The sequence below is a fragment of the Carassius gibelio genome, chromosome A17, assembly GCF_023724105.1.
Source record: "Carassius gibelio isolate Cgi1373 ecotype wild population from Czech Republic chromosome A17, carGib1.2-hapl.c, whole genome shotgun sequence".
Lineage (NCBI taxonomy): Eukaryota > Metazoa > Chordata > Actinopteri > Cypriniformes > Cyprinidae > Carassius > Carassius gibelio.
Window position 1 is genome coordinate 15,507,462 of NC_068387.1, and position 27,967 is coordinate 15,535,428.

A 27,967-nucleotide genomic window follows, 5' to 3' on the forward strand; every position below is an offset into this window, starting at 1 on the left:
CAACAAAGATAACAATATCCATTATGAGCCATTTATCTTCTCAAATCGGTATTGACAATTTTTACTATTGCTAAAGTACAAAATGGCCCTTGATCGCTGCAGTTTCTGTATGTTTATTGTTGTTGTTTAAAAATTGTCTATTCTTTGGATTTGCTGGATTCCTCTCACGGTTTATTGTCTTTAAGATGGGTCCCGTAATCATGGAAAATGCACACATGCTTCAGGTTATGCTCAACTGTATTAAAACATTGGGCATATATATTGTTCTTTGTCAGTGAAAATTATTATTTTTTAAATCATTATCCAGTAATCCAAATAACAGTTTTTTCCCAAAATGTGTCATGTGGAATGTGTAAGGCACATAGAAATACAATACATGTTATTTTGGGGTTTTATAAACAGATTTTAATATATTTTAATTTTTTTTTTTACATTTTACAATTTGAGGAAATAATTTTTTTTAACCGACATGCATACCAACACACAAGCGCACACAAACAAAAATACCACAATAAAATGAATCAATAAAAATTATTTGATTGAAATTAGAGAGCTGCTTCTAATATTTTTCTATGTACAGGTTTCATAAGCAAATATGATACAATCGGGACATTAATTCAGTGTCTGATTACTGATCATAAGTGAGAAAAAAACACAGATTCAATTTTATTACTTACTTTTCCAAAGTGAAAAATAAAAATATAATGCAAATAAAAGTATTCTTTGGGACACAATGTTTGCAGCATTCTACACTCTCTCAGTAATATCAACAACAACAAAAAAAAAAAGATTATAATCAATTAAGCTTTCAAAAGAGAGTAAAACAATAAATTATCTCAAACTAAACTCCAATAGGATTCAAAATTTAAAAGGAAGAATAATTCCTTTCAAAAAGTTAACATTTCTTAGAAACTTCAAGTACACAGATGTTTTCCAATTTAAGTCAAAATTATCAATTGAGACGTGGCGTCTTCAAGATCACCAGCTCAGCAATGTGAACGACCTAATATTCATTTGAAAGGCAGGACAAATCCTGTAGTTCCTGATGATGTTAACACTTTTTAACAATCCCTCGCCACTGATATCTACGTACTTCTCCAATATTCAGCTCAGACACTCAGCTAATCATAAAAGCATAAAGAACTTAGTATTCCATCACTGTCTTATTTCCTACACAATCTAAAAGAGCAAAAAATGCAATAAGCTATATAGTGTGTTATCTTGTGTCAACCTCAGTTCAAGTTTTTTTTATTTGAGTTTTTAAAATAACTGAACTAAATATGTGTGCAGTGCATTTCGCACAAATTAAAAACACTTAAAAACCAAGATATTATTAATTACTTAAGCTGATATATATATATATATAGTTGCTTTTGAAATGTAAGGCATTTGCAAAGGTAAAACTAATTTTAAAAAGAGATAAAACAGCATTCAATGTAGGAACGCACCTTTTGTAAACTTTACAGCAAAACAAGTTCACAATGCGTCATTGATTCTGAAACTACTAACTGCAGAAAAAAAAAAAAAAAAAAAAATTCTTATGGAAGTTAACCTGTCCAGAAAATGCACCTTGTACAACATAAAGATATTTCTGGTTTACTCTTCAGTTTGTGAACGCAACGGTCTGACAGTTGGTGTTTGCTCTAACGTTTGACTGGCTCACTTCCGAGGTTGTGGTGAAAAACGTAAGCCAGCACCAGCACTGAAAATCTTTTCACAGCTCCAGAGTTAGAATCACACTCAAATACTGTATATAGTGTAGTAAGATGTTCATTTCTTTGGCTGTTGGGCATCGTTGGTTTTGCTCGTCGCCGCCTCTCCTTTACGAGCATCTGATGAGGTATTCTTCTTCACATTCTCTTTGGGTGGGGCTTTTGTAGACGGGTCATTAGCCGTGCTGCTTTTGGCGTTAAGAGGCGCTGGTTTCTGACTGGCTGTGACTGGCTTGGCTGATGGTTGATTGGTGGTTTTCCCTGTTGTTGGGGCAGCGGCTTGATCCGTTGTGGTTGTTTTTGCCATCACTCCTGCGGTTGGTTGATTGTCTGAAGACGTCTTGGCAACTGGGGTCTGTTTGGATGATGATGTTGAGTTGTGCCGCCTACGTTTCACCTCATCCCCTGTGGAGGATGAGTGTGCTTTCCTCCTTACTCCATCCTCTGCTATGGGTGGCTAAGAGAAGGGAAATTACATTTGGTTTAGAGTTCAACAGACTAATATTAACAATTAGAAAGTGATTAAATGTGTACTTACTAATCCCATTAACCCTATAGAGCCTAATGTATAATACATGATATACAAATAGCTAAGGCCTCTAAATTATCAACATGATCAAAACTGCTGAAAAATCTGTCGGGCACAATTTACTACATGCCTTCTGATCTATAGTTTATACTATTGATTTAAAAAAAAAAAATTTTTTTAAGTAGGCCTAAGTAATAAGCCTTTTAGTATAATTCTAAAAACACCTACCGTGTCTTTTTGCTGTAAAATCTTTACTGATTTTTATAAAATAATCAAGGGTGTAACTTTGGTTTGAGAAGTGGGGGGGGCACAAAATGGGGAATTTTTTTTTTCGATTTGAATCCCATTTCCACCATTTACATACAGTTAGGGACTATGGTAATACAAAATCCAGGAAATAATTAAGTTGTTTATAATGATGAATTCTCCCAAAAAGAATAATAGGCTACTATGTAGAAGAAAAAGATACTTTATTTATTGTTGAATACCAAAGACTTGAGAGAATAATTTTATATATCAAAAACGTTCACTAAAGATTTTCCCTGTCTCACCTATGAAATATGAAAATGTGCTAGCCTGTTTCTGACATGACATAATTAAAATTAATTACCTGACCCTTTACACAGCACATACCTGCAACTCTGAGCTACTTCTCCCTGTCTCACCCTCCCTGTCTTTAAGCAGCTTCACCTCATCTGTTCTCTGATATGAAAGCATGGCATAAAAAAAATAAACAAAAGTTCATCACAACTGAAACTATATTATAACAGTGAACAGAAAAGTATCAGGGCCTGATTCTGTTTCTCTCCTACCACACAAGTGAGCAGGTAAATAATATGAAACCACACCCATGTGATGATGTGACCATGTTAAAAAAATATTCTAAACAAATAACAACACGCAGTTTGGCTCCTACAAGAAGAACATTTAATTTGATAATATTCTAACTGTATTCACTATTTATCATGTACACTTCTTCCCTTTTATCACCAACAAATCAAAATCACCTGGCGTTTCATACAGCACATAACCCTACCTGTAACGTTGTGCTGCTACTGCTTTTCCCTATCTCACCCTCTCTGTTCTGAAGCAGCTCCACCTCATCTGTGCTCTGATATGAAAACAACTGAGTTATGATCATATTGAGTCCACATAGCCAGAAAAGAGTCTCTGGATGTACATTTTAAAAACTGGGTGTGCCACATTCATTTTCAGATTAATGTGTAAAAAAAAACCTACTGCGTATCAATAACTTTACGGACTAGACTGGGCTGATGTGTAAAACTATACTCAGGCTCACCACATAACCATAACACTATATTAAATATAGGCTAACTCAGGCTGGCTCGACATCAAGCCTTTTCTTTGAACAAGTAACTCAATTTTTACAAATTAACTTCCATTTTAAATGAACAAATATTATAAGTGAACAACAATAGCTCAAGTTTAGAAAAACATTTATTATTAAGACTTATTTTGTTTCTGCATCTGAGTATAATGAGTTGAGTAGCCTATAACAGCAGCCAGAGTCTGCTTGTCATACATTGCTGACAGAAAACGCTGCTGTTTAAAGTGGACACAGAATGTTCAAGGCAACATTAAATGTTTAGGTTAGCTAGCTAACGTTCTGAAGTTACCTAGCAACAGTGTATGTTAACGTTAGCTCATCAACAGGTGTAGACCATAGACTGTAAAAAAATAAGTAGACAGACATTTTGATTACCCTGACCTGAGCTAATTTACTTAATCAACCAACTCACATCTCCTTTCTTTTTTCATCCATGAAGACATTAAAGTCATCTGTTGCTGGCGTTTCATGACTGACTGTGATACCGGCTGCTCAGTCGAACTTTTAGTGCGCTTACACTATTTAGAGTGTGCACGAGACGTCCCTGCCTGTACGCGGACGCGCGCATCGACACAGACAGGCAGGTTCTGCTCCGTCCTGCTCCTCTGTGGCGATGACGGCGCGCGGTTAAAAAAAAATCATAAACTAATTTGAAAGTGGGGGGGACACGAACGGGATTTTGAAAAGTGGGGGGGACATGCCCCCCCTGTCCCCATAGGAAATTACGCCCGTGAAAATAATATTATATAAAAAGAATTCTCTTTATATTTTAAGTAATATTTCAAGATAAACAATTCCTGGATTGAAGCAATTTAGGATTTACATTTTATGCACATAATCTATTACCATATTTTCCGGACTATAAGTCGCACCTAAGTATAAGTCGCATCAGTCCAAAAATACGTCATGAGGAAAAAAAACATATGTAAGTCGCACTGGACTATAAGTCGCATTTGTTTTTGAACCGAGAACCAAGAGAAAACATTACCGTCTAGTAAGCCGCGAGAGGGCGCTCTATGTCTTCAGTGTAGACTACAGGAGCACTGAGCAGCATAGAGCGCCCTCTGGCGGCTGTAGACGGTAATGTTTTCTCGGTTCATTTCTCTTGGTTCATGTGAAATTAATTTTGACAAATAAGTCGCACCTGACAATAATTCGCAGCACCAGCCAAACTATGAAAAAAAAGTGCGACTTATAGTCTGGAAAATACGGTATATACTGTTATGAAATCTAATTAATTTAGCTTAAAAGTTGTCAGAATTTCATCATACTTTTTGGTTACACACGCACACACATGTTTGTTTTTGTGAAAAGTGGGGAGATATCATAGGCATAATGGTTTTTATACTGTACACACTGTATATTCTAAGGCCCTACACAGTCACCAACCCTACACCTAACAGGAAACTTTGTGCATTTTTACTTTCTCAAAAAAACTCATTCTGTATGATTTATAAGCGTTTTGAAAAATGGGGAGATGGGTTATGTCCTCATATGTCATATCCGTGTCATTATACAGAGTTGTGTCCTGATATGTCACAAAAACAAGAGCACACACACATCAGCAACTGAACCAAATTCCATTTTTTTTTTCAGTTTGCACTTATAAATAAAATTCCTACGTTTTTCTTCGAGTATGAGCTCCATATTCTGCTATATCATATTAAGAAAATTATGCTAAACATAAAACACACAAATTAACCTTTTTATTTTAGATTTGATTTTAAGTTTACAAAAAACTGTTCCATTTCAGAAAAAATTTTTTTTAACTACTATTTAGTATGTTAGGCTTTTAGAGGGTTAATGTGTTGTTCTGGGATTAAATTACAATTCAAGACTGATGCTTATACTCACATCTACTCTGAAATCATCAATGCTCTTGAATTTGCTGAGGTATTCCTGGAGCTTGGGGTCAATGGGCTGATTCTTCACCTTTGCATATTTCAGGAAAGCCCAGAATTTCTCCAGTCCATATAGTTGACCTACACGTATAAACAAACCCCCAAACATTAGATGCAAGCACACGCCGACACATCTTTCAGCAAAAAAAAAAAAAAAAAAAAAAAAAAAAGGTTTATAAATAAGGTTCCACCAATGTAAAATGAATTTGACCCACAAAACATCAGACACGGAGATGGTGGGTGATATGCAAAGTTAAAATGGCACAATAAAGATTTCAGCCTTTGCATTTTTTTTTGTTTTACTAAACTATGAATGTTTGACCTTTCTCATAGTCCTGGATGGTCTCCTCCTGGAAGTCCTTGAAGATATCCTGTCTGAACCTGCGCTCTAGTCCATAACTGTAGAACCGGAACAGACACTCCAGTCCGTACCTATGACAAACATTTGAACACACATTAGGAAACTAGTGTTGGCCTTCCCAGGTAGCACAGCAGACAGTATACAGAAACCTTATATGTCCTTTACCAGTGCAATTATTTGCATGACTATAAGCATTGCAAATGCTATACAAGCAGAAAGTCAGAGCTGGTATAGTTTACAGTACAGTTTGCACTTGCCTTAAGACATATTGTGCCCAAAAAACATACACAAGATTCTGAAATGTTATTTTGCAATGATCTGGCTTACCAGAAATATGTATTTTGTTTGCAAAAACTTGTTTTTGTTTTTGCATGAAAGGAAATTTATTGTTTACGAATCTGCATGATCGAAAGCATCTTAAGTTCAAGATGCTTTAAAAATTTTACATGATTTTAATATTGCATGAGTTAAATAGGAGTCCAAGCCTTCAGCATTCAGAATTTAGTACTGAAATATACACAACAACTAATACAAACAATCTGTGAATAAACAACCAGAAGAGTTTATGCATCCCTGTATAGGATTCAGACTTTTCAGTCATTTTAATGTGAGTGTTATGTAAGTTGAACATAAATGCCAGCTGTAACACTCTCTAACAAGCTACTGCTATGATAGCCAATAGGGGAATAAGGGGAAGTCGTGGCCTAATGGTTAGAGGGTTGGACTCCCAATCGAAGGGTTGTGAGTTCTAGTCTCGGGCTGGACGGAATTGTGAGTGGGGGGAGTGCATGTACAGTTCTCTCTCCACCTTCAATACCACGACTTAGGTGCCCTTGAGCAAGGCATCGAACCCCCAACTGCTCCCCGGGCGCCGCAGCATAAATGGCTGCCCACTGCTCCGGGTGTGTGCTCACAGTGTGTGTGTGTGTGTGTTCACTGCTCTGTGTGTGTGCATTTCGGATGGGTTAAATGCAGAGCACAAATTCTGAGTATGGGTCACCATACTTGGCTGAATGTCACTTCACTTCACTTCACTTCACTTCACTTCATTCACTTCATTCACTTCAATATTAAATTAATATATTATTTTCAAGAATAGGGATTATTCATTTTCATGTCTTCTGTAGCATTTTCTGTAAAACAAATTAAAATTGGGAGAATTTTGAAGCACCTGTAATACCTACGTTTAAACCACTGGTTATGTATATACCGTATTTTTGGACTATAAGTCGGACCTGAGTATAAGTCGCATCAGTCCAAAACTTTGTCATGATGAGGAAAAAAACATATATAAGTTGCACTGGACTATAAATCGCATTTATTTAGAGCCAAGAACCAAGAGAAAACATTACCATCTACAGCTGTTTTCAGTGTATACTACAGGAGCAGTGAGCAGCATAGAGCGCCCTCTAGCGGCTGTAGACAGTAATGTTTTCTCTCGGTTCATTACTCTTGGTTCGTCAAATTAATTTTGATAAATAAGTCGCACCTGACTATAAGTCGCTGGACCAGCCAAACTATGAAAAAAAAAAGTGTGACTTATAGTCCGGAAAATACGGTAGTCCGAGGGACTCATGGGCAGAAACATTTATATTTTTGGTATGTAATTTATGCACCCTCCTGCCAAACTGGAGGCACTTGAGAAGGGGTCAAATGAACTTGGTTGACTTACTGCCTGGCTATTCTGGAAATAGCTGCCTGAATTCTCAAAGGCGGAGAACTTCTTCAGGCAGGGTCTGCAGATAAAACACAGAATTCAGGACTGTGACTCTTACCTGTAGTTCTCTTTGGCGTCCTCCAGGGCAAACTGCTTGAACTCCTCATACATCTTCCTGTTGAAGTTATCTCTGAGGAAGAAGGACCAGAATCTGAAGAGGGTGTTCATCTCCTGAGACTGACCCACACCTAATCGCTTCCTCTCTGAGGAAAGAAAATACACAAAAATGAGAAATTCAAATAAAACAAGTGCATATATATATATATATATATATATATATATATATATATAAATAAATGTAGATAAAGATAGAACAGCTGTTCAAACAAACAATCATTGTACCATTAAGGCATCTTCTGCGATATTTGTGGTAAACTTGCTGGGTGAAGCCATTTTCTTTCAAAAGCCCATGTGATGGATGCCAGAACTTAGGCAGGGACTGCGGGGTGCAGCCGTAACTGCCTGACAGCGCGGGAGCTCCTTCTGACGGAGACGCATTCGAGCTGCTGTACAGAGGATGAGGATAATGGGAGAGAAAGAAAAACCATTAGGCAGAGCCAACTTTCTCAAGTGTCTCAAGTCTCTGAAATATTGGCATCTCAGTAATGAGTGCATGACAAAAAAAACAAAAAAAGCCAGAAACCTGATGGAGGAAGTGCGGGGTCTGTGCTCTCGTGAGTCCATCACCCAGCCTACATGGCACTCCAGTGGAGGGTTAGAGCTATGACGGGTTTTCCTCTTTCTGGGTGTCTAAAAGAAAGAAAAAAAAAAACCTGGTTATTTGCACATGGTTATGACAAATATAAGAACTCCGGCATTAAGCATAAATGTTAATATATCTCAGGTAATACATAAGTATCATTACAAAAATACACATAAAAAGGTCATCCTTTTAATCCCAGAATATATTTGCCTGTTACAAACATACTTTTCCATCAAGGTCTCCGCTATCTTTGATGACAGGGTAGAAGCGTGGGGTTTTGGTGGGGTCCTGTCTTCCAGGAGTGCGTGGTGTACGTGGAGTACGAGGCACACTGGAGGATTCTGGGACATCCGTGGGGAGAGAATGAGCCATGCTAGAATCATCTACACAAAAAAATACATACATTTAAATACATAAATAATTTTATTTAGGATTAATTGCTTGTTTACTAATAAAATAAAGATAGATTGATAGATAATCACCTGTCTGACATGGTGGAGGGGGCGGGACCTCCTGGTTGGGATCAACAGGAAGTTTAGGGGTCAGAGTTTCAAACTCATCTTGGCTGATCACGTTGAGCTTTTTGAAGTTCTCCACCTCCTAAAAAAGTGGAACATATGGACACATTACAGAGAGTACAAACAAACAACTACTAGAGAGCTAAAACATAAAAACACCAAGTAGAGCATCACACTCCATATTTAAAAATAAAGAGGACAAGAGGAAGACAAAGTGCCCTGATGGGCTTCCAGTTTCTGCCTGTATGAACAATAAAGTCACAAGTTTCATTTTAAATTAAATGATCTAAAAAATAAAAATAAAAACACATGCTCATTTCTGTCATTTTGCGCAGCTGTTTATCAGGTGTCTGTACTTTTGAACTTCAGCCCACAGAGACCTTGGCACAGTTAATCCAGGTGTTACAACTCTCATGAGCGGGAACAGGCGTGCACCCCCGACAACACAGTACAGTTCAAACACATATCTGTGTAAACTATAAACTTGATAGCACCCACTCGATTCTAATTATTTGACCCCACATTCTTTCAGCTTTTTTGACATTTGCAGATGGCTCAGATTCAGTTGATGTTAGTATGAACTGGCTTATACATTAGTTTTTTTCCTGGAAGTTTTCCTCTAAAAGAATATACACATCCTAGACCACATGCTTTCACAGAGCTCTCGTCTGATTGGCCGTCTGTGAAGGGTACATACAGGTATTTGTCACTGTTCTGTTAAAAAACAAATGACACCGTGCTAATAAAACATAATATGATATTGAAAGGTATTAGCACATTTCAAAACCTAAAGAGGTCTGTGAACACATGCCAAATCTAAGAGTGCACAGGTTGGTTGAGAAATAAATCAGCGATGACACAATGTGCTGCCTAATGTGAGATATTAGATCTTAAGCAAATATTTCAGCATATTTTTGGTCACCACAGAGCAATTCAAACATTTGCAGCAGAAAATTCCCATATTACTGCTGAACGTGGACTTGTTTTTTTGTTTTTTTTACACTAGGGATCAAAAGTTTAGGGTCAATAAGATTTCTTTCATTTAGCAAGGATATATTCAGTTGATCAAAAATTACCTTAAAGACTTTGTCTTACATTTTCACAAAATTATTTTATTTCAAATAAATGCATTCTATCCATCAAAGAATCCTTAAAAATGATCACAGTTACCAAAGAAAATATTAAGCAACATAACGGTTTCAACATTGATAATAAAAATTATTATTTTGAGCAGAAAATCAGCATATTAGAATGATTTCTGAAGGATCATGTGACTCTGACATCATTTCTCCAGTCTTCAAAGCTGTTCTCTTACATACAGTGAAGGTGGATGATGACTTGCTACAGGTGAATGAGGAATTTTTTTGTCATGTAATAAATAATTTAGAGGGCACAACTATTCTCACCTTGGCATTGGCACACTCTGGTTGCCCTTCTTCCTTTGTCCAAAGATCCTGTTCATAGTAGAACAAACCATCATTAATGGCTTTGGCAAGGTCAGTTGAAATTTTGGCACGAGACACATGGTTCCCCGTCCGATCACCCCCAGGGTGTTTCCGCAGATGAGGGGGGGTCTGAGTAACAATCAGGATCTTGTTTACATCTCGGTCATCAAGTTCATCATCAGAATCATCATCTGACCAATCAGTGAAGGTGTTCTTGCGAGGCGCTGCGAGTCGTTCCATTTCTTCATCAAACAGGAAGTCCAGCTCCTCCTGATCTGCCTCAGGCTGCTGCTTTGAGCTGGACTGAAACAATTCTTTGGGCTCCTGAAGCAAACATGAAACATATCTTATTTATTTATAATAAATGTGAAAAAAAAAAATCATGCAAACAGAACACACAAAGCAGAGGGGAATACTCAACTGCAGATGGAGACAACTCAACAAGGGGAGGTAGAGGAGAAGAAGGAAGAGGAGGAGAAGATGAAGGAGGAGGGCTAGGAGGAAGAGGAGTTACTGAGGTCTGCACACCAACAGGACAGGACTGGAATTATGGAGAGAAGAAATAATGGATGAAGAAATATGGAGGAGGAAAAGGAAATATGTAGGTGATCAATTCTCCAAATTGACTTTAGTAACAGTGTATTGTGCATCCCTATTATTTGTTTCATGCACTGCTTATCAGTTATTGCCCTTTAGCGATTTTGTACACTATCATTTGAATAGTTGATACGGCAGTACCTTATTTTTTCCAGTAAAGCTTCTATGCCGTTTTTCCACCTGTATCCACGGCTGGGCATCTGGGTCAGAGAGACTGCTGGACCTCTCTTTAGGTGTATTCCCATCTTCACTAGAGCTGCTTTTTGAGCCTGAAGGAGAGGATTCTTTGGACTGAGGTTTGGCTGCATCTGTGTCATCACTAGTTTGGCCATTTACCAGACCGGGTTCATCTATGTGCTGACTGACTGGGGAGGACGACACTTTGGCACATGTAGAGAGAGAGATTGCAAGCAAATAAGTAAGTGTGATGAGGGCTGCTATTTTCAGAATCAAGCTAAATAACGGTGTAATTGCATAACAACACTGCAAAACAATTAAAAATACAATAAAAAAAAGCTAAACAGTGGAACACATCAGAACCTTTGCCGAGGGAGGAGAACGTCTGTCCTGGGACAAACTCAGGGCAGTGAATGAGCTGGGAAAAATCTGTGCGAGGGGAGTCCAGAGAGGGAGCCGGGATAGGCCATTGCTCGGGTTCTTCTTTCCTACGGATCTGCTCATTAACGAGCTCCACAACTTCACTGTTCTTCAACGCCTGCTCATACACACAAAAACCAGATAGAACACAGCTAAAGAGAACAATCTCTGATAGAGCAGAGGGGAAGGGTCAATAGTCACCTCCTTAATGAGGTTGATATCGGTGGTGAGGGCCTGGACTCTGTGGAAACTGGCGATCAGAGAGATGGGCAAAAAGCCTTTTGAATCCATCTTTCTCCGTAGGAAGAAATCACGCTCCAGGTTTGGAAGACTAAAGTAGTATTCACTAAAAACAAACAAACAAACAAACAGACAGTCATCTTTAAACTCCAAAATAATAATTTAACAGCACAGTTTTACATTTGCTGCCTCTAATTACTGTGCATTTAAATAAGAACCACTACGTCATGTATATACGCAATTAAGATATAATTATATACAACTTAGATATAATTATGTACACATCACATAGTTAAAGTGGTGTACTTAAAACACAAATACAAATAAAAACAGACTATAATGCATGTGAATAGCATTTAATAGTTTTATTTGTTGCATGCACTTCTGGTATAATGGCAATAAAATATTATTTTCTTTCAATTCACCTTTAATGTGCATAAAGGTATAAAAAGACAAGAAATCAGATATTTAGAAAGTCTATAAAGTGTGAACCAAAGGAATGAGACCGATAGAGCAAATTGTGCGTTTTTCTAAGATATATATTTTTTTTATAAATTATATAAAAAATAAATCAAGTAAAAAATTAATATCGCATAGTATCTTAGTATTTCAGACATTTAGTATCTCTTTTAATGACAAGGAAGCTACATGAACAGAATATTTTTACTTAAAGTAATTTTATAAAAACCTAAAAGTCTAGATTGCAAGAACAATCTCAGATTTTAGACCACATTACTGCACACAGTGCCTTTTTGTCTTAAGATGCACACCAGTTATGCTTTTTTCTAAGGTAGGTTTATAAAAATTACTTAAATGTCCTAATTGAACTATGGCCTAATCCTGGTTTATCCTAAGTCCTGTCTATAAAACTGGGCCTATTGGTAATAATTTAACAATGTTTTTAAAACAATATAAAATAATACAGCAATATAAGCCCTTTCATTTGATATTTGACTATGTGAGAAATCCTTTTTAATATGACCATTAATTAATACAATTTATCGCTAAGCATTCAGAGTAGTGTAAAACACATGTAATCATATCCAAGAGCAGCTGGGGATTACAGTCTTGTAACTGCTGCAGGTGGTTGCACTTAAACTAACTGTTATATAAGTGCAAAGACAGAAATCTCATAACCCTTTACTTATTCATCCCTCCATCTCTTTTTCCACCAACATATGCATTCACAGATCAACGCCGCTTCTCTTTCCATCTCTGTCCTCTGGGTATTGTGTATTGTGTAAGGTGAGGAACACAGCACAAAGCCTCTTGCAGGATTGCAGTGAGACCAAAACTGCAGACCAGACCTCCACTATCACTGCTCATTTTCATATGTAAATATTGTATGGTAATTTTTAAGGGATTTTGTGTACAAGTGGTTAGAAGAAAAGTTGATTACATTTCTCCTAACGCACGCAAGTTCCTACAAAGTACCCTGATGAAGCACCTGAAGATTGAAGCCGAGAGACTTCACCAATGATATACATCAACCAATCAAAAGCTTCCTTAATGTGTAACATACATAAACATTTGATAAAACTCTTGTAAGAAGCAGAAGTGCTCTGAGAGGAACGCTGTGTCCTCCACCCAGAACACACCTCACATTCCAGCAGCTTTAGTCAGCTGAGGTCGGGTCGCCCCATGTGCCATACGGTAAATGATTTTGGGAGTTTCAGCGGAGATGTTGCGCAAGTTTCACTCACTTGTATGTTTAAGTGTGAGTAGACACTGGCCTCTGAGAACATCCAAGACAAGGAATTAAGAAACATGCCAAATGGACACACACATATCCTAAAAAAATAAAAAAATAAAGATACATCCAAAAATCATCCCAGACCCTCCACTGAAAGTAGAGTTCGGGCGCAGAGCCTATATATATATTTGATATATAAAATGTGCTTTCTGAATGGAAACAATGCAAATTCTTTTCATAAGATTAAAAAACACGTAAAAAATTAATGAATAAATGAATCAATTTCATATTCGCAAAAAAAGAATTAGTTTGAATGTCTGCTGAGGAAAGCGATATCTTTGGCGTTCTTTCATTTCATCTGTGATTTCAGATGACCGCACTGCTCAGAGCACTTGTTTGCTGCGTCTTACAAGGTGTTATTTGAAAGTAAAAATAACTTTCTTGTTTACAACGCTGTTTCAGTCTCTTTCAGTATAAAAGTCTCTTGTTGCAATCTAATGGCACAACAATGTAACTAAAAATCAACATCACAAACACCGCTTCCCAATACTAAATAGTAATATTTACTATTTATTTATTAATAATATTTAATAAGTGTTCAAATATTGAACACCAACAGCCATCACAAAAGTTGCTAGGCAATTCAGTCAAAAGTACAAAGGCAGCACTCGGATATACACCATTAAAGTTATATAAAATATAAAGTTATGTGATTTTACCTTATAAAATCACCTTATATATTTAACAAATAATAGATTAATGAAACTAAAGACTACCCGTTATAAACCATGGTGTTTTCAGCCCCACCAAAATTTGCGTAAGAACCATCTTTCTTACTGATCTGTGAACAGTTTTTCATCAGTAAGCAGCGATCCTGTTTTTGAAAGACCAGTGTTAAACAGCCAGTGTGTGTGTGTGTGTGTGTGTGTGTTTAAGAGAGAGAGAGAGAGAGAGAGAGAGAGAGCGAGAGCACTCCCTGTGGACTCTCAGCTCGTTATGATCAGTGTTGAGTGAAGTAAGCTTGGCTGAACTCCGTGGAGAAGATTACATGGGCAAGAAAACACACACACACACACACACACACACACACACACACACACACACACACACACACACACACACACACACACTAACCTCATGCTGGGTAAAACACACACACACACTTTGACTATGCAAAACTGATACGCTTTTTCATTTCCACATGAAATGTAAAAGTCATTATTTCTGACTAACTAGGAAACACACCCACACACACAATGCACCCAGTGTCCTCTGTCCTAATCTCTCTGACCTCTTCCCCATCATCCATAAGGCAGACGAGCTAAATTAAGGACACACACAGACAGGCAGTGCCAGGCCGCCTAATGCTGCAGCTGCTCCTCCTGCTGGCGGCAATGCATGAAACACTGAGAATACAATACAACCAAACACACCTTGAAAGTACAAATCCTCATAAAGTCTTACATTTGCTGTGATGTGACCAATAAAAAGAAATCATGTGCAAAATTGAAAGCTGGACAGCTGGAAAAACAAAACGTGTGCTGTTTTTGTTTGAATTCAAAGAGAAGAGAGACACTAAACTTACATTTGGCGTTTGATGTATTCTTTAAGTAAATTCTCCTCAATCGTATACATCTGCACGCGGTTGCCATCGTCGTAGTAATAGACCATGTTAGTGCCGAACTCAGCTGGAACAGTGGACCCTTCCGGGTAAGTGTCCCGGTAACTGTGGGAGTAGTCATAGCGACCTGAAATAAGAGAGAGATGATACAAGTTAAAACAGGTTTTATATTTCTATACATACACTTGACACGGAATAAGTGAAACCTAAACCCTAAAACTGAGTTGTATGACTAAATCCATTAACGCTTTACACAGAAGACTGATTTTAAAGTTTAAAATGATTCTTATCCTAATCACTTTTAGTTGTTTTTACCAGGATAAGCTTATATCAAGCCCTGGGAAACCTTTATGTTGCCTTAACACATACAAAAAACAAATGGAAAGTTCTTCAAGGAAAGGAAATTGAGTGCATTTTATTCACTTTTATGTTATAAAGACACACAAAATTCAAATTAGGGATGTCAATGACTAATTGATGATCGATTAATTGTCGAGAAGAGATGCACTCGATTAAAGCTATCAATGGTCGGTTAACCGATTTAATCTTGGGCCACATGTGCCTTGTGCGCAAAACACATGCGAGAGTATGTGAGTGACTGTGACCATATATAAATGCATCATCATTCATTCATATTGTACAAATTAAGCTTTTTGATGTGATTTAAATTAAAACAGAAACAACACAAAGTTCTTCAACATGGAAATCAATAGAAATGTAGTAACTAAGTCAATATAACAGATAATTATTTCACATTGTGCTGCGGGACACAGGACAGTTAGGCTATTCATTCCTAAAACGGGTTTGAACAATATTCTGTAATTAAATCGACTAACTGAATATTCGAAAATCATCCCTAGTAAGTAATAGGCCTAGAATAAAAATAACAGTTTGTTTTCATAAAAAAAAAAAAGCAAAATATATCTTACTTAATAAAGATGGATTTAAAACAGAAGTGTGGCACTGCGCTCCATAAAGGAAAGGAAAGGATGACAATGCGCTTTATGTCTGTTTGCTTTATTTTACAAGAGCACAAATCTTCTGTTTTTTATTGTGTGTTCGCACAAATGAAAGTAAACACTTTTGCAAATTACATCTAACCTAAAGATCTGCTGTTCGATCACGCTGAAGCCTCATGCACTCATATGAAGAGGATGATCTTTTCCGTCTATATGCGAATGTGTGTAAAGCACAAGCCTAGTAGTTTACATTATAAATAATATTTTAACATTCAAATACAGTGCGAATATGGAAACATTTGGATTTGTGCCAACGTGAGCAATAGCCTCCAAATAAATCCAGCCAAACCTGCATCCTCGTATGCACACATGTACATACTGTCATGATCTAATGCACTGTAAATGCCGGATTTTGAAAAACAAGCCTACCAGAACGCAAAAACTCTAAATCTGACATTTTCAGGAACAGGATCAAGCAGGATCTAATTAAGTACTGGTCATAATACTCAGATAAAAATGTTTCATGTGAGCAACAGTTTGTTTTGCAGCAGCGCCGATGGAAGCGATTCTCTAACTGCGCAGTCACACGCACGACAGTTACGTTTGAGATCATTTTTTTTTAAAAATGGCATTAATGTCAGTTGAAAACATTGCAATTGCATTTTAAAATACAACAATGAGCACGAGGAAACCATTTAAAGAGGCACATTCAGCGGTCAGTAAAGTTATCTCAAATGTATGGCGTGCTCTCTTCATTTTATCAAATGATCATAATCACCTCTATTCATTTTAGAATCCTTCTACTAGCATTTTATTCAAACTAAACCACAGATTTTTTGAGTGGGTTTTGTAAATCCTTTGTTGCTGCAATAGATGCATTTTGCAGCATTAAATGATGAAAATTGACATCCCTACTTCAAATATAAAAATCTCCTTTAATTAGTCATTGTTAACATAGTCTGATTGTGAAAATGAATGTTTAGTTTGTTTAGGGATGTTTATTGGTTACCTCGTCCACGACCTCTGCCTCGGCCACGACCTTTGCCCCTGCCCCTGAGGCCTCCGCGGATATTGTTGCCCTCGCTGCGAACGCTCACTGTCTCATCAAAGAAATCTCTCTCTCTTCGCCAGCCTGAGGAACACACAAAGGAAAAGGACAAAATAAGTACTTCAATTAACAGTGTAAAATATTTACAGTCATCTTGAATTAAACAATGAACAATTAAGAACCATTTAATTAAGTATTTAGTATTGTGTAATACTTCAAGGATATTAAAGGGATATTTCACTTTGAAACTACATTTTGGTATGTTTTAGCTTACTTCAAGGCCATCCAAGATGTCGGTGTCTTTGTTTCCACAGTAGTTTTAATTTTGATATTTTTAGGTCAAACCAGATATGGATATGCACTGTTTATGTGTGTTAATGTTGTCTAGTCTTACCTCCTCTCCCGTGGGTGGCACTGTTGTGCGTTTCCACTCCATCCTCAGTCTCCTGCTCACTTGAAAGTCCTGTGATTGGATCCGACTGCGCCTCCCTGTTCTCCTTACTGTCACTCCCATCACTTCCGCTCTCCTTCTCTCTCTTCTCTCCCCCGTGATCCTTCTTCCTCTCCCTCCGTCCGGACGTCCCTTTCCTCACCTGCACGTTTATCACATTCTGCTGCTGCTGAGGGGCACAATCAAATCAAGCTCTCAGTAAATTAAAACTGGACGAAGCCAGCAGTCCAGTCAGCCAAAACCAACACGGATACATTTCTCCCACAAGTCTCTGCAGGCAAATGATATGGAACGAACACTCTTTGACAGTGCATAAAGCTTTCATTTCATAGATCTTACTCTGCCATAAACAATGAAAAACATATACGCAGAAAGAGAGGCATGAAGGCATAGTTAATTTAAAAAGTTTTTTTTTCTTCCATGGAACAACAAAAATGATGTTTAGCTGAATGTCCAGGCTGCTCTTTCTCATTCAATGAAAGTGAATGGAGATCTATACTCAATATTTCACTGTAAATTAAAAGGTGATGCGTTACTTTACTAGTTACTTGAAAAAGTAATCTGATTACATAACTAGTGTTACGTCTACATCCCAATCCACTTTTGTTGAATGGAAAAGAGCAGTTTCGATTGTTCTTCTAAATCTCCTTTGGCCTTTCATAAACCTTTTAGACTTGTAGACACCCACATTCCAAGTCAATATCTGAATATCTAAAATAAATAAATTCCTTAATTTATTTTTTCAATAACTAAATGTATTTCAGGCTTCACATTTTTTTATTTTTTTACAACCAATGAATGGTCTTGATTACCAGATATGATTAGGGTTTTAATTAATTAATTTTTTTTCCACAAAAAGCAATTTCTACATTTATGAACTTGACATTGCAACAAAAAAAGATCATATTCTCTTTAAAATTTGCCATGATTTTTAAACTTCACTCATATACAGCATCCAGGTCTTCCAAGACTAAAGTAACAAATTAAAATGAGAAATATTAATAAGAGACCATTTGTAGCAAATCATACACAGCTGCTCTTCCGTATCAAGATGGGCATACTAAGAAATAAGTCATTTTTACAATGTCCCACATCAAAATCACATGGTAATAACGTAAAGTGTCACTGTTTTCATTATGTAAATCAAATAATAAAGGCCTGAAACTGAACAAAATTAAGGAAGATTTAAATTGTAATGCATTGTCTTCCTCACCTCCTTATTGGCGATTTCTCCAGGGGTTGGCCAGTTTGTGATGTCACTGAAGTCACTCGACTGCAGATGGGAATGAAGGAAAAAGAAAAAACTAAAGTTACATCTGTATTGAAAATTTGCATCCTCCTTCGTGATCTATTACTGCAACAGCCAATTCCTGTGTTAAGAAATGAGGGGCAAATGCAGAAAACTAACACCACCTCATTTAATTTTAACAAACAGAAAAATAAAAAGACAACATTATTTCCTAATAACAGTCAACTGAAAAGCAATGTGCAGATGCATGCTCTCTCAACGTCCAGTTTGAATGATTTATGAAAAGGCAGCTGCTTCACTCCACTGACATCTGTGCGTCAAATACTCATGTCGAGTTTCAATCTACACAAAAACTTTGTCAGTATTTAACACACAAAACTTTATTTGGACGCTATGGGGGAAGTGTGGCTGTTCCTTCCCCAGAGATCATTTCACCTTCTATTACCGGAGGAACGTCAATCATTCCTCAAGCAGAGTATCAGATTCCACTATCGTCCAGAAATGGGTCCTGGGTGTCCCAGATGCTAAAGCTAGACCATAGAAAGTGAATTTGTAAGGCCTTGGAGTGCCTTGGAGTTAAAAGGGTGTAACCAGCGTAAACTAACAAGGCTGGTCAAAACAACCCAAACGTGTCACATGCATGAGGAATGAGCACTGAATAACATGCTAGGAGTCCCGAAAGTACCATGGAACCTGTCGAGTGTTGTATGTGTCAGTAAGTGGAGACAAACTAACATGCCTTGGAGTCAGTCATGGGGACAACTCTACTGCCCCACTTAGGACTGAATTTGAGTCCTCTATGTGCTCTCTCTGGAATGTCCCACTGAAGTAAAAGTCAAAAACTCATGTGCTGACTCTCTGTTGACTATCACCCACACAAAAGACAGAACAGAGCGAACAAATATCCACCTAAATACAAACACAAGCCAATCTGCTCAATGACTGGCTGCTGCTGACCCCTGATCCAGGACACCCAGACAAACAGACTGGAGGATAAAACTGCAGATTTACACAAATAAAAAGAAGGTAATCTGTCCTTATGGATTTATAGAGTATCTATAATTAATGGCAGGGATTAAAGTTTATGATTTCATCTCCATTAAACAAATAAATGCTGTTGGTGATCCACTACATAAAAATGACTTACCTTACTGGTCTTCCTGGATCTGGGTTTACTGACACGGACAACTTTGGTAGGACTCTGGGGTTCAGAGGACACTGAACAAAAACAAGAGAGTGATTATACTTGATGTAGTGCATTAGAGAAAGAGAGAAAGAAAGAAGATACTTTTAGAGGATACAAAGTTAAAGTTTTTTTTGCAAAGTAAAAAAAACTATAAAAGCTTAAAAAAACTATAAAAGCAGAACTATATTAGTCAACCACTGAGTGTAATAAATGCTTAAATGCTAAAAAAAAAACAAAAAAAAACACCTTAACCCACTGTCATATTTTACTATATTTAATTCAGCTTTCAAGAGCACTTTGGTTGCTTTTATTGACTATAAGTGACACTGTATGAACACAGTTAGTCTACATGCGCAATATGAGTTGAAATGTCTAAGTTTAACTAAAGTAATAATGACTCTGAGGACATTTACACATTAAACCAACTCCTACATATTACATATGCATCCATATAGTTAGTAACCATCTGTTAAAACAATTTCAAACGGGAAAGACTTGTGCAATGTCATCGCACTACTTAATAACACTAGGTAAAACACCTTTCCAGGCTTTTTACAGGGCACACAACACATTATTTCACACATTCACATTGTTAAATACATAAGCAAACTATGGGTCTCATTCATGAAACATTCGTAAATATACGAGTAAATATCCGAGTGATTTGCGAGTAAAGAGAACTTCCCGAAAACTCTTCTCCTGATTCACAAAAACTTCGTAAACGTCAGATGTGATGGTGAAATGTGTGTGTGTGTTAATGAATTCCAATCAGTCGTAAATGGGACGCGCGTGCACGCTCACTCTCAATTACCATAAATCATGCCTATTAAATCCGACTGACAACTATATATGAGCATCATATTATGACACCAAATGAAGGATTTCAACATGTCTTCTCAAAAGCGACTGAAAAAGAAACATTTCTCAGCTGCAGAAATTGAAGTTTTATTATCAGAAGTTCATTCAAAACGCCACATTTTATTTTCAAGCGTACTAGTGGCGTATCAGGTCCTAAAAAAGGAAGTTTGGCAGCATATTACAGATCCTATTACTGGCTCTCATAATAAAAGTTAAAAGAAAAACCGTACGTAATTAATATATATAATATTTTTTTTCAAAATGCTGTGTAAATATGTACCCGATTAAGGCGAATTAAAATGCAGCCATATTAATGAGCAAAACGTTCAGACGTTAAACGCACTATTTACGCGTGGCTGGGAGCAGGCGTAGATTTCTTTCGTACCAACTAACATTTGGAAAATACGAACGTTTTAATGATTCCGAAAATTTATGCCAAAACCACTTTACACGCGATTTACGCAAAAATTCGTTCTGCTCGTGTTTCATGAATGAGACCCATTGTCTAGATTTTCTATAAAACACCTCCAGGCTACAAAGTTTAGTTAATTAATAACTCAAACTATGACCGTAAATATAGCATTTCTTTATTCACGTGACTAGGGCTGAATGATTTTGGAAAATTATCTAATTGTGATTTATTTTAAAGCTAAAAATCATTGTATAGTACGACCAAACACAATATTGGATAGATTAAACAGAAATGTTCTCTTCTGTAGGCCAGGCCTATGTTACAATGAAATTAGTTGATGCATGATGAACTACAATCACAGTATATTGACTGATTTGTTGAACTTCCAAAGTGATAGGCATGTAGTAATTATGACAACATAACGCAATGACAAATAACCCTGATGTAAACATTAATAAACAAATCACAAAAATTAAAAGTAGACTGCAGAAATATAAAAACAAATCTGTTGCTTTACCACACTACTTCAGGCAAATTAAAGTCACTGTAATAAACATGTAAACATGTGGACTGCACTTTTTAAACATTGTCTGTTAACCTAAGACCAGTGGTTTTCAAACTTTTTTGGTCACGCCAAATTATTTCACTAAACATTATGAAAAATGTATGTTTTTTTTATTTTATTTAAAAAAATAGCATAGAGAGTATAACTGTTATTATTCCCTCTGTTATTTATTTATTGTGGGTTTCATGCTGTCCACGAAGGACACAGGATTTCTTTCTCACCAATGACATTAAACACTGTTTCTACACCAGAGTGGCAAAATACAGTAGAACACAAAACAATGAGTGACACTTTCTACACAGGATCCAGCGCGGGGGCGACACAACACGGCAAAACCCAACATTAAACTGATGCCTTGTTCTATTTATGACGTACTGACACAAAGTTACAATTATTTGCAACGGTCGCTTTGTTGTGTCCAGTGTACAGTTGTTGTGGCTTGATGCAACAATTATAGCGTCCGATATAGACAAAGTGAGTGAAGTCACATTTGCGTCCCATTTTCTGCATTTATCTTTAGAATGGCCAGCATCTGCTGTATATTTAATTTTATATATAATTTTATGGTCAAAGTCTTCAGAAATGCACAGTAACACTGTTACTGCTTGCGTAATCTCAATGTGCCATTTTGAAGTATGTTCATATTATATATGTTTTCAAATATTTCCGCATGTAGTGTGCCAGGGTTGCCAGGTTATCACAACAAAACCAACCCAACTGCTACTCAAAACTAGCTAAAGCATGTCTTGAGGGAGGGTCACCAAAATTCAAAGTGGTAAAATACTGTGATATCATTGCAAATGTAATTAATTGTTCAGCCCTACACATGACTCATGAATGAACCCTGGATTTTCATCCTCCGGGTATCACCGATCTTCACTTAAAATCTACAAACGTCTCTCTCTCTCTCTCTCTCTCTCTGTGTGTCCAGTGTGGCAGGTCAATACGGATGAAGTGCTATGGTCAATTATCTGGGAACAGCTTCACTTATATTGAAAAGCCACACGCCAGCACCTGCACAGCAAGGTCATGCATCCATACACGTAAAACATTAACTTCCTCTGCAAGATGGAGCAGAAAACAAAATTTCTGTGAGGACCAGTGAAAGTGGTATTCCGATCCCTCCACCACCCCAAACACAATGACATGGCCCCTATGGGTATTTGTGCCACTGTTCACATAACCAACAAAGAGTTGGGCCACGTCCTGACAAACTGCCCCCACCATAATAACAGATCTACAAAGTCACACTAGCAGATATAAACAGTGTTTTTAAAAACAGCAAAAGGAATATGATGCTGAAGCTAACAGTGTTGATTCTGGTGTAGTCTAGCCCAAAGACAAGAACGTTAAGGAGGTTAGCACAATGTACGTGACACAACCATATGTCTGACTCTTGATAAATGTCTATCCGTTCATTGCAACATCGGGGGCTTCACAATTACACAGGAGGAGTCTAAATTCTTTGTGGTTGTGGAGAAACAATCATGAACCGTCTAAGATTAACATCCTAGTCTTAAACGATCACATCAAATCAGCTTTATTCTTCAGAAATACAGCAACATTCAAAGCTTGTTCCCTGTGGGAGAATCAAACACTACTTTGTTGTAATTGCCAACAAAACCAGTTTAAATTTCTTTACTTAAAAACAAAACAAAACAACACCACAGAAAGCTGTCGGGATTAAACAGGCAACACCGAGGGACGCCTATTCCTGGGAGTGTCCGGGGTCTTTTATCATTACTGAAAGGATGGCCTGTATGATAAGGCACTGGGCGCTTGCTGACAGTGTGGGGTGTGACCATACATTCAAACCTACTGATACTGTCCCGCCGACACCTTTCTGTCAGTAAATAAATACCGCCTGAGGCTTAATAACCTAATCTGATGCAAACGCTCATTTAAAATCACTAAAATGTTAAGTCAGAAACATTATGGAAAACCAGTTGGGTGGCTTTTACTATGCCCATCAATAAAAGCTTAGCAAAAGTTTGTCAAGTAAAAGAAAGAAGAAAAAGTTAAATTCAAACAAATCCAGTTTTAAATTCATTCAAGATGTTCTTTGTGTTCATGTTGGTTTCATATAGTTAAAAAAATAATAATTCAAGAAAAGTTTTAAAACCAAGTGGTGTATCGGTCAAATAAAACATTCTATTCATCAGTTTTCAACTATGATAATTATATATACATATACATACATATACATATATATATACACATATACATACATACATATACATATATATATATATATATATATAAGCATATTAGAATGATTTCTAAGATGATAGAGTGATTTAGGTTGTGGTCTAGGTATAAAAGGCTTTGCTCAAAAACATCTTACTGTCCATAAACATTGCACCACCTAAAACTAGAGTTTGAAAATGTGGTATTCACATTAAGCCAAAAGTTTTAGAACCTAAAAAAATTACCACATTCAGGTATTTCTGCAGTCTAAACAGACAAAGCTGCTTACAACAAACCCCATGGTTGTTTGACAGGGGAGCAGCCTATTCTCAAATGTCAGCTAATAAGTCATGTGTACAGAGTCTAAGACCAGAGTAATGGTAGCTAAAGCCCTGTTATCAGTCCATATATCCTCTGACAGCATTCTGATCATTCAAAGCAACGCACACATTTCTTGTTTTCAACATGGATCCCTGAGGATCAACCTGAGAGCATCTTTCATAGCACTGTGCCATTAGCAAATACTTGGAATCATGACTTGAATCCCAGCTTTGGCTTAACAGGGTCAGCACGATCTACAGCTCTGTTTTTTCCATCAGAACAATGACACGTGCAATGCATATGGATTGACATAAGTCACACAACAACAGACTGTACTGGTTCGGTCAAACCACAAAGGAGAAACGCTCATTTAAGACACGTCTCCATTCAAACTGAACAACTGTTTTGTCATAAGGAAAAACAGGAAATTGGCTGTGTAGTTCAGACAGGCCTACTCAACGGAATGTAATTCAACTGAGGGGTTCAATCATTCATTGACTGACAGAGGAATTTAATCACCATACACAACACTGATTGGCCAGGAGTGGCTTGAAAACATCATCTCTATTTGACAAAATGTCTATCACCCAATACTGCATACAAAGGAAAAAACAAACAAACAAAATATAATGATGGTCCAAAAGTTTCACAACATCGCATTTTCAAAAGAGAAACAAGTTGGCAGTGTGGACACACTTCATTGTAACCAAAAATGATGCTAGAGAAGCAATATGTAGAAATTTGTTCATCTGAAAAATCAAAAGAAGGCTGAAGAATTTTACTGTGACTGGTTTCAGCTGAGAACACAACACCCTGAACATCACACAAAGTTCAGTTTAATTACAAAAAAAGCAAGTTTCCAGCTATATTTAAAAAAAAAAAAAAACTTTTAATGCATTGCTAATAAACTGTGTACTTTATGTATCAGGTGGGCACCCATCCAATCACTCTAATACTAGTCTAGCTGGTATCCAGACACATAAAGGTGTGGCCATCTTAACGTTGCTTTGTGAAATGTTGTGTGTGAATAAAAAAAAAATTTCCATGCAGATTTCGCTAATTTTCAACTTGGTCATACAATTTTCCAGGCGGGCCAACAGGTTTTAAGTGACTTTGGTGTGAGCTTTCATTTTCATATGCTATTGACAACAGACAATGGACCTTTTTTGTCTGCAGAATTTTGCAGAAATTTTGTGAAATTAATTGCACCTTAATTGTCAAAACTTTTCCAGTTATGACTTAACTATGTAAAATACTGCAAAGTCAAATGATGACCTGAAGCAATCAGATCTATTTTTCCTGAGATGCACTGTTTGAGCCATAATGTAAATAAGCAATCGGAGTCTGTCGGCCCAACCCTAGAGCTGACTGTTTCTGTCAGGGGCCAGTTTTAATTTAGAATGTTTGTGATAAAGTATTTTAAATGTTTTGCCCCTTGCTTGAGCAACTTTTTGTGCTGAGTTTAAGCTACTGTGCAACAATTGCATGAGTGTAAAGAAAAATGCACAGCATGATCTAACTTTTAGGTGAGATAAATATATATTTTTGAAAAAATATATATATATTTCCAACAACTAAGTGTTTAAGTGCTGAAGAAGTGTTTAACAGTTGTATGAGTGGGGTTGAGACTCCAGTGTAGAGAGGTGAGGGTGTAAAGGCCTCTCATGAGCTCCTGCTGGAGTTGCAGTGCTCAGCACTCCACGTGCTCCAGTGCAACTCGATCAGATGGGGTGGGGAGAGGGGTTAAATCTGCCCACATCAGCAAGTCTGTCCAAATACACCCAACACACGGGTCAGTCGTTAGAATCAAGTGGGAACGGGAGTTTTTGATGGGCGTTTATTCCCACTACCACCATATTTGGTCACATCACAAATGGTAAAAAAAAGAAGCTCCGGGCTTCCTGACAACAACATGCAGTGCGTTTAACACAACTAAAACTACTTAAACTAGCCTAAAACCTATTACAACAATCTATATAAGTACATACGAGTAACATAACACGGACATGTTCTTATATGCGTGTTTCACGTACTATCTAACTTTTATCAACAGTCGTGTTTTTAATCAGGCGAGCCAGGACAGCACAGCATATGTCAGCCAAACCACAAACGAGGCTCCGAGAGTAAAAGCCTAAAACACTGCAGTGACGGTTAAACAGCCACTTATAGACCATTTCAGATATGTGAATCAAGCAGAGTAGTTTGACTTTCATTGCTTTATATCGCTTTACAGGATTAAACGATCTGAGGTGTTGCTAAATAGTGACGTCCGATTCGTGAATGAATTCGTAAGAGTCGGATCTTTTCAATGAGATCAAAGCGATCTCTGAATTGTTTATGAATCGTAATCTAATGCCAGTTTTATCAACGTGTTTACAGTAATTATAGGACTGATTAATGTAATGTAAATTCTAATTATAGTTTACTGTTTGAACCCTTTATTCAGCTCCTAAGCACAAATTAAACGTTGTTTAATCAAATTACAATAAACGTTCTAAATAATACAAGTTTAATAAACAGCAAATGTCCTCATACGTTTATATTCAAATGTTTTAGGGCATTATATCACGCCAGGTTGCCAGGGACGACGTTATAACGTACAACAACGGCTGAATCAGTCAATCACACGAGCTGCTCAAAAGAACCGACTCGCTGAAATGAGTCGGACGTCCCATCACCGGTGCTAAAGCTAACAGACCACGCCCCCGCCACTGATTGGTCCATTTTTCTGACCATGTATGAATAACACACTTTACAGATATGGGCACAAAGTTTATGAATTATCATAAATAGAGAGAATGGCCGGTGTTATTGCTTGTTTCAAAGCACAGGTGCACGGTCAAGCGAAAAAGGGCATACAAGTGAACTGACGGGAGTTTAATGGCCGCAGTAGTAGCACATGCGAGCTAACAGAGCACATGTGTGCATGAGAATAAACACTGTTGGAGGCATAAATATGTGTGCTGTTGTGAGCTTAAACTCCCTAACGTTACCTGTTTGTAGCGAGCTGTTGGTGGTATTATTAGGAGGGCAAGCGTTCCTCTTCGTCCACGGGTTTACTTTTGGCGGAGGAGCCTCGATCACTTTCTTGCCAGTTTCTGCTTTGTGGCTCGATGCATTCTGCTCGTTCTCCTTGTCGTTCGTGTTGTCCGTGCTTTCGCCATCCGCTTTACTTTCCATGACCCCTTGTTTTTGATGTTTAGAGTCGCCCTGAGGAGGATCCTGCTGACCCTCTTCGTGGCTCTCTCGATCGGGTTTCCTGGGTCGATCAGTGTCCGACTTGTTTTGGTTCCCTTCGCCCAAACAACTGACTGTCACGTCCAAGTCACTCGCAACTTCAGTGGTCATGGTTCAAAAGCACAAACGCCCTCGCGTTGTTATTTTTTACTATCCTGCAGTAGTTATTTTCCAGGACAAATGGAGAAAAAGACTCGGTCAAAGCCGTTGCAGCTAGAGCACAAGTTGACAGCCAGCAGCTTGAAACGCGGCGGATAGCTGCATCGGACTTTTTCGTCTTCTTAAATGTCAAAATGCTCGATCCCTTAAAGAACCCATGCTGTGTGAACACACTCACCGATTACAGTAAGCAAAAACGAAAAAAATAATTAAAACTTTGCCAATGTTTTCGACCCACTCCTCTATTTGGCTGATCTGCAACTCACCTAAATAAAAGGAAATACTACGAACGAACGGCCACGAGTCATTGAACGAGCGTGTGGCGCCTCTCTGTCGCCCCTCGCGGCCACACG

At 37.5% G+C, this 27,967-nt stretch overlaps 1 protein-coding gene across 10 annotated transcripts; it reads right to left on the reverse strand.

Moving 5' to 3' along the window:
• Positions 1–382: 382 nt before the first annotated feature.
• LOC128031535 (la-related protein 1B-like) lies at positions 383–27,967 on the reverse strand. 10 transcript variants are annotated; one of them, XM_052619830.1, is made up of 21 exons: positions 27,212–27,966; positions 19,837–19,907; positions 18,654–18,713; positions 17,384–17,609; positions 16,951–17,073; positions 14,947–15,109; positions 11,630–11,774; positions 11,372–11,546; positions 10,973–11,211; positions 10,656–10,775; positions 10,196–10,558; positions 8,754–8,871; positions 8,497–8,654; positions 8,212–8,318; positions 7,911–8,071; positions 7,627–7,771; positions 5,813–5,922; positions 5,444–5,571; positions 3,278–3,352; positions 2,875–2,943; positions 383–2,169 (listed from the first exon to the last, which is right to left on the reverse strand). In XM_052619830.1, exons 1-21 carry the CDS (start codon positions 27,564–27,566, stop codon positions 1,771–1,773), a joined length of 3,510 nt encoding a protein of 1,169 aa, XP_052475790.1. In that variant the 5' UTR covers positions 27,567–27,966; the 3' UTR covers positions 383–1,770. The 10 variants fall into 10 exon arrangements, with proteins under 10 accessions (XP_052475790.1, XP_052475791.1, XP_052475789.1 ...); XM_052619831.1 differs by having other exon boundaries at positions 7,911–8,074; positions 17,384–17,606; positions 27,212–27,965; XM_052619829.1 differs by having other exon boundaries at positions 7,911–8,074; positions 27,212–27,965.

Bases quoted from the DNA above. Each gene is read 5' to 3' on its own strand.
- LOC128031535 (XM_052619829.1), bottom strand. From the start codon at position 27,566: ATGACCACTGAAGTTGCGAGTGACTTGGACGTGACAGTCAGTTGTTTG. The intron at 18,714-19,836 runs GTAAGTCATTTT...TCCCATCTGCAG, and splicing joins GATCCAGGAAGACCAGTAAG to TCGAGTGACTTCAGTGACAT. The intron at 8,872-10,195 runs GTGAGAATAGTT...CCACTTTTTTAG, and splicing joins CAGAGTGTGCCAATGCCAAG to GAGGTGGAGAACTTCAAAAA.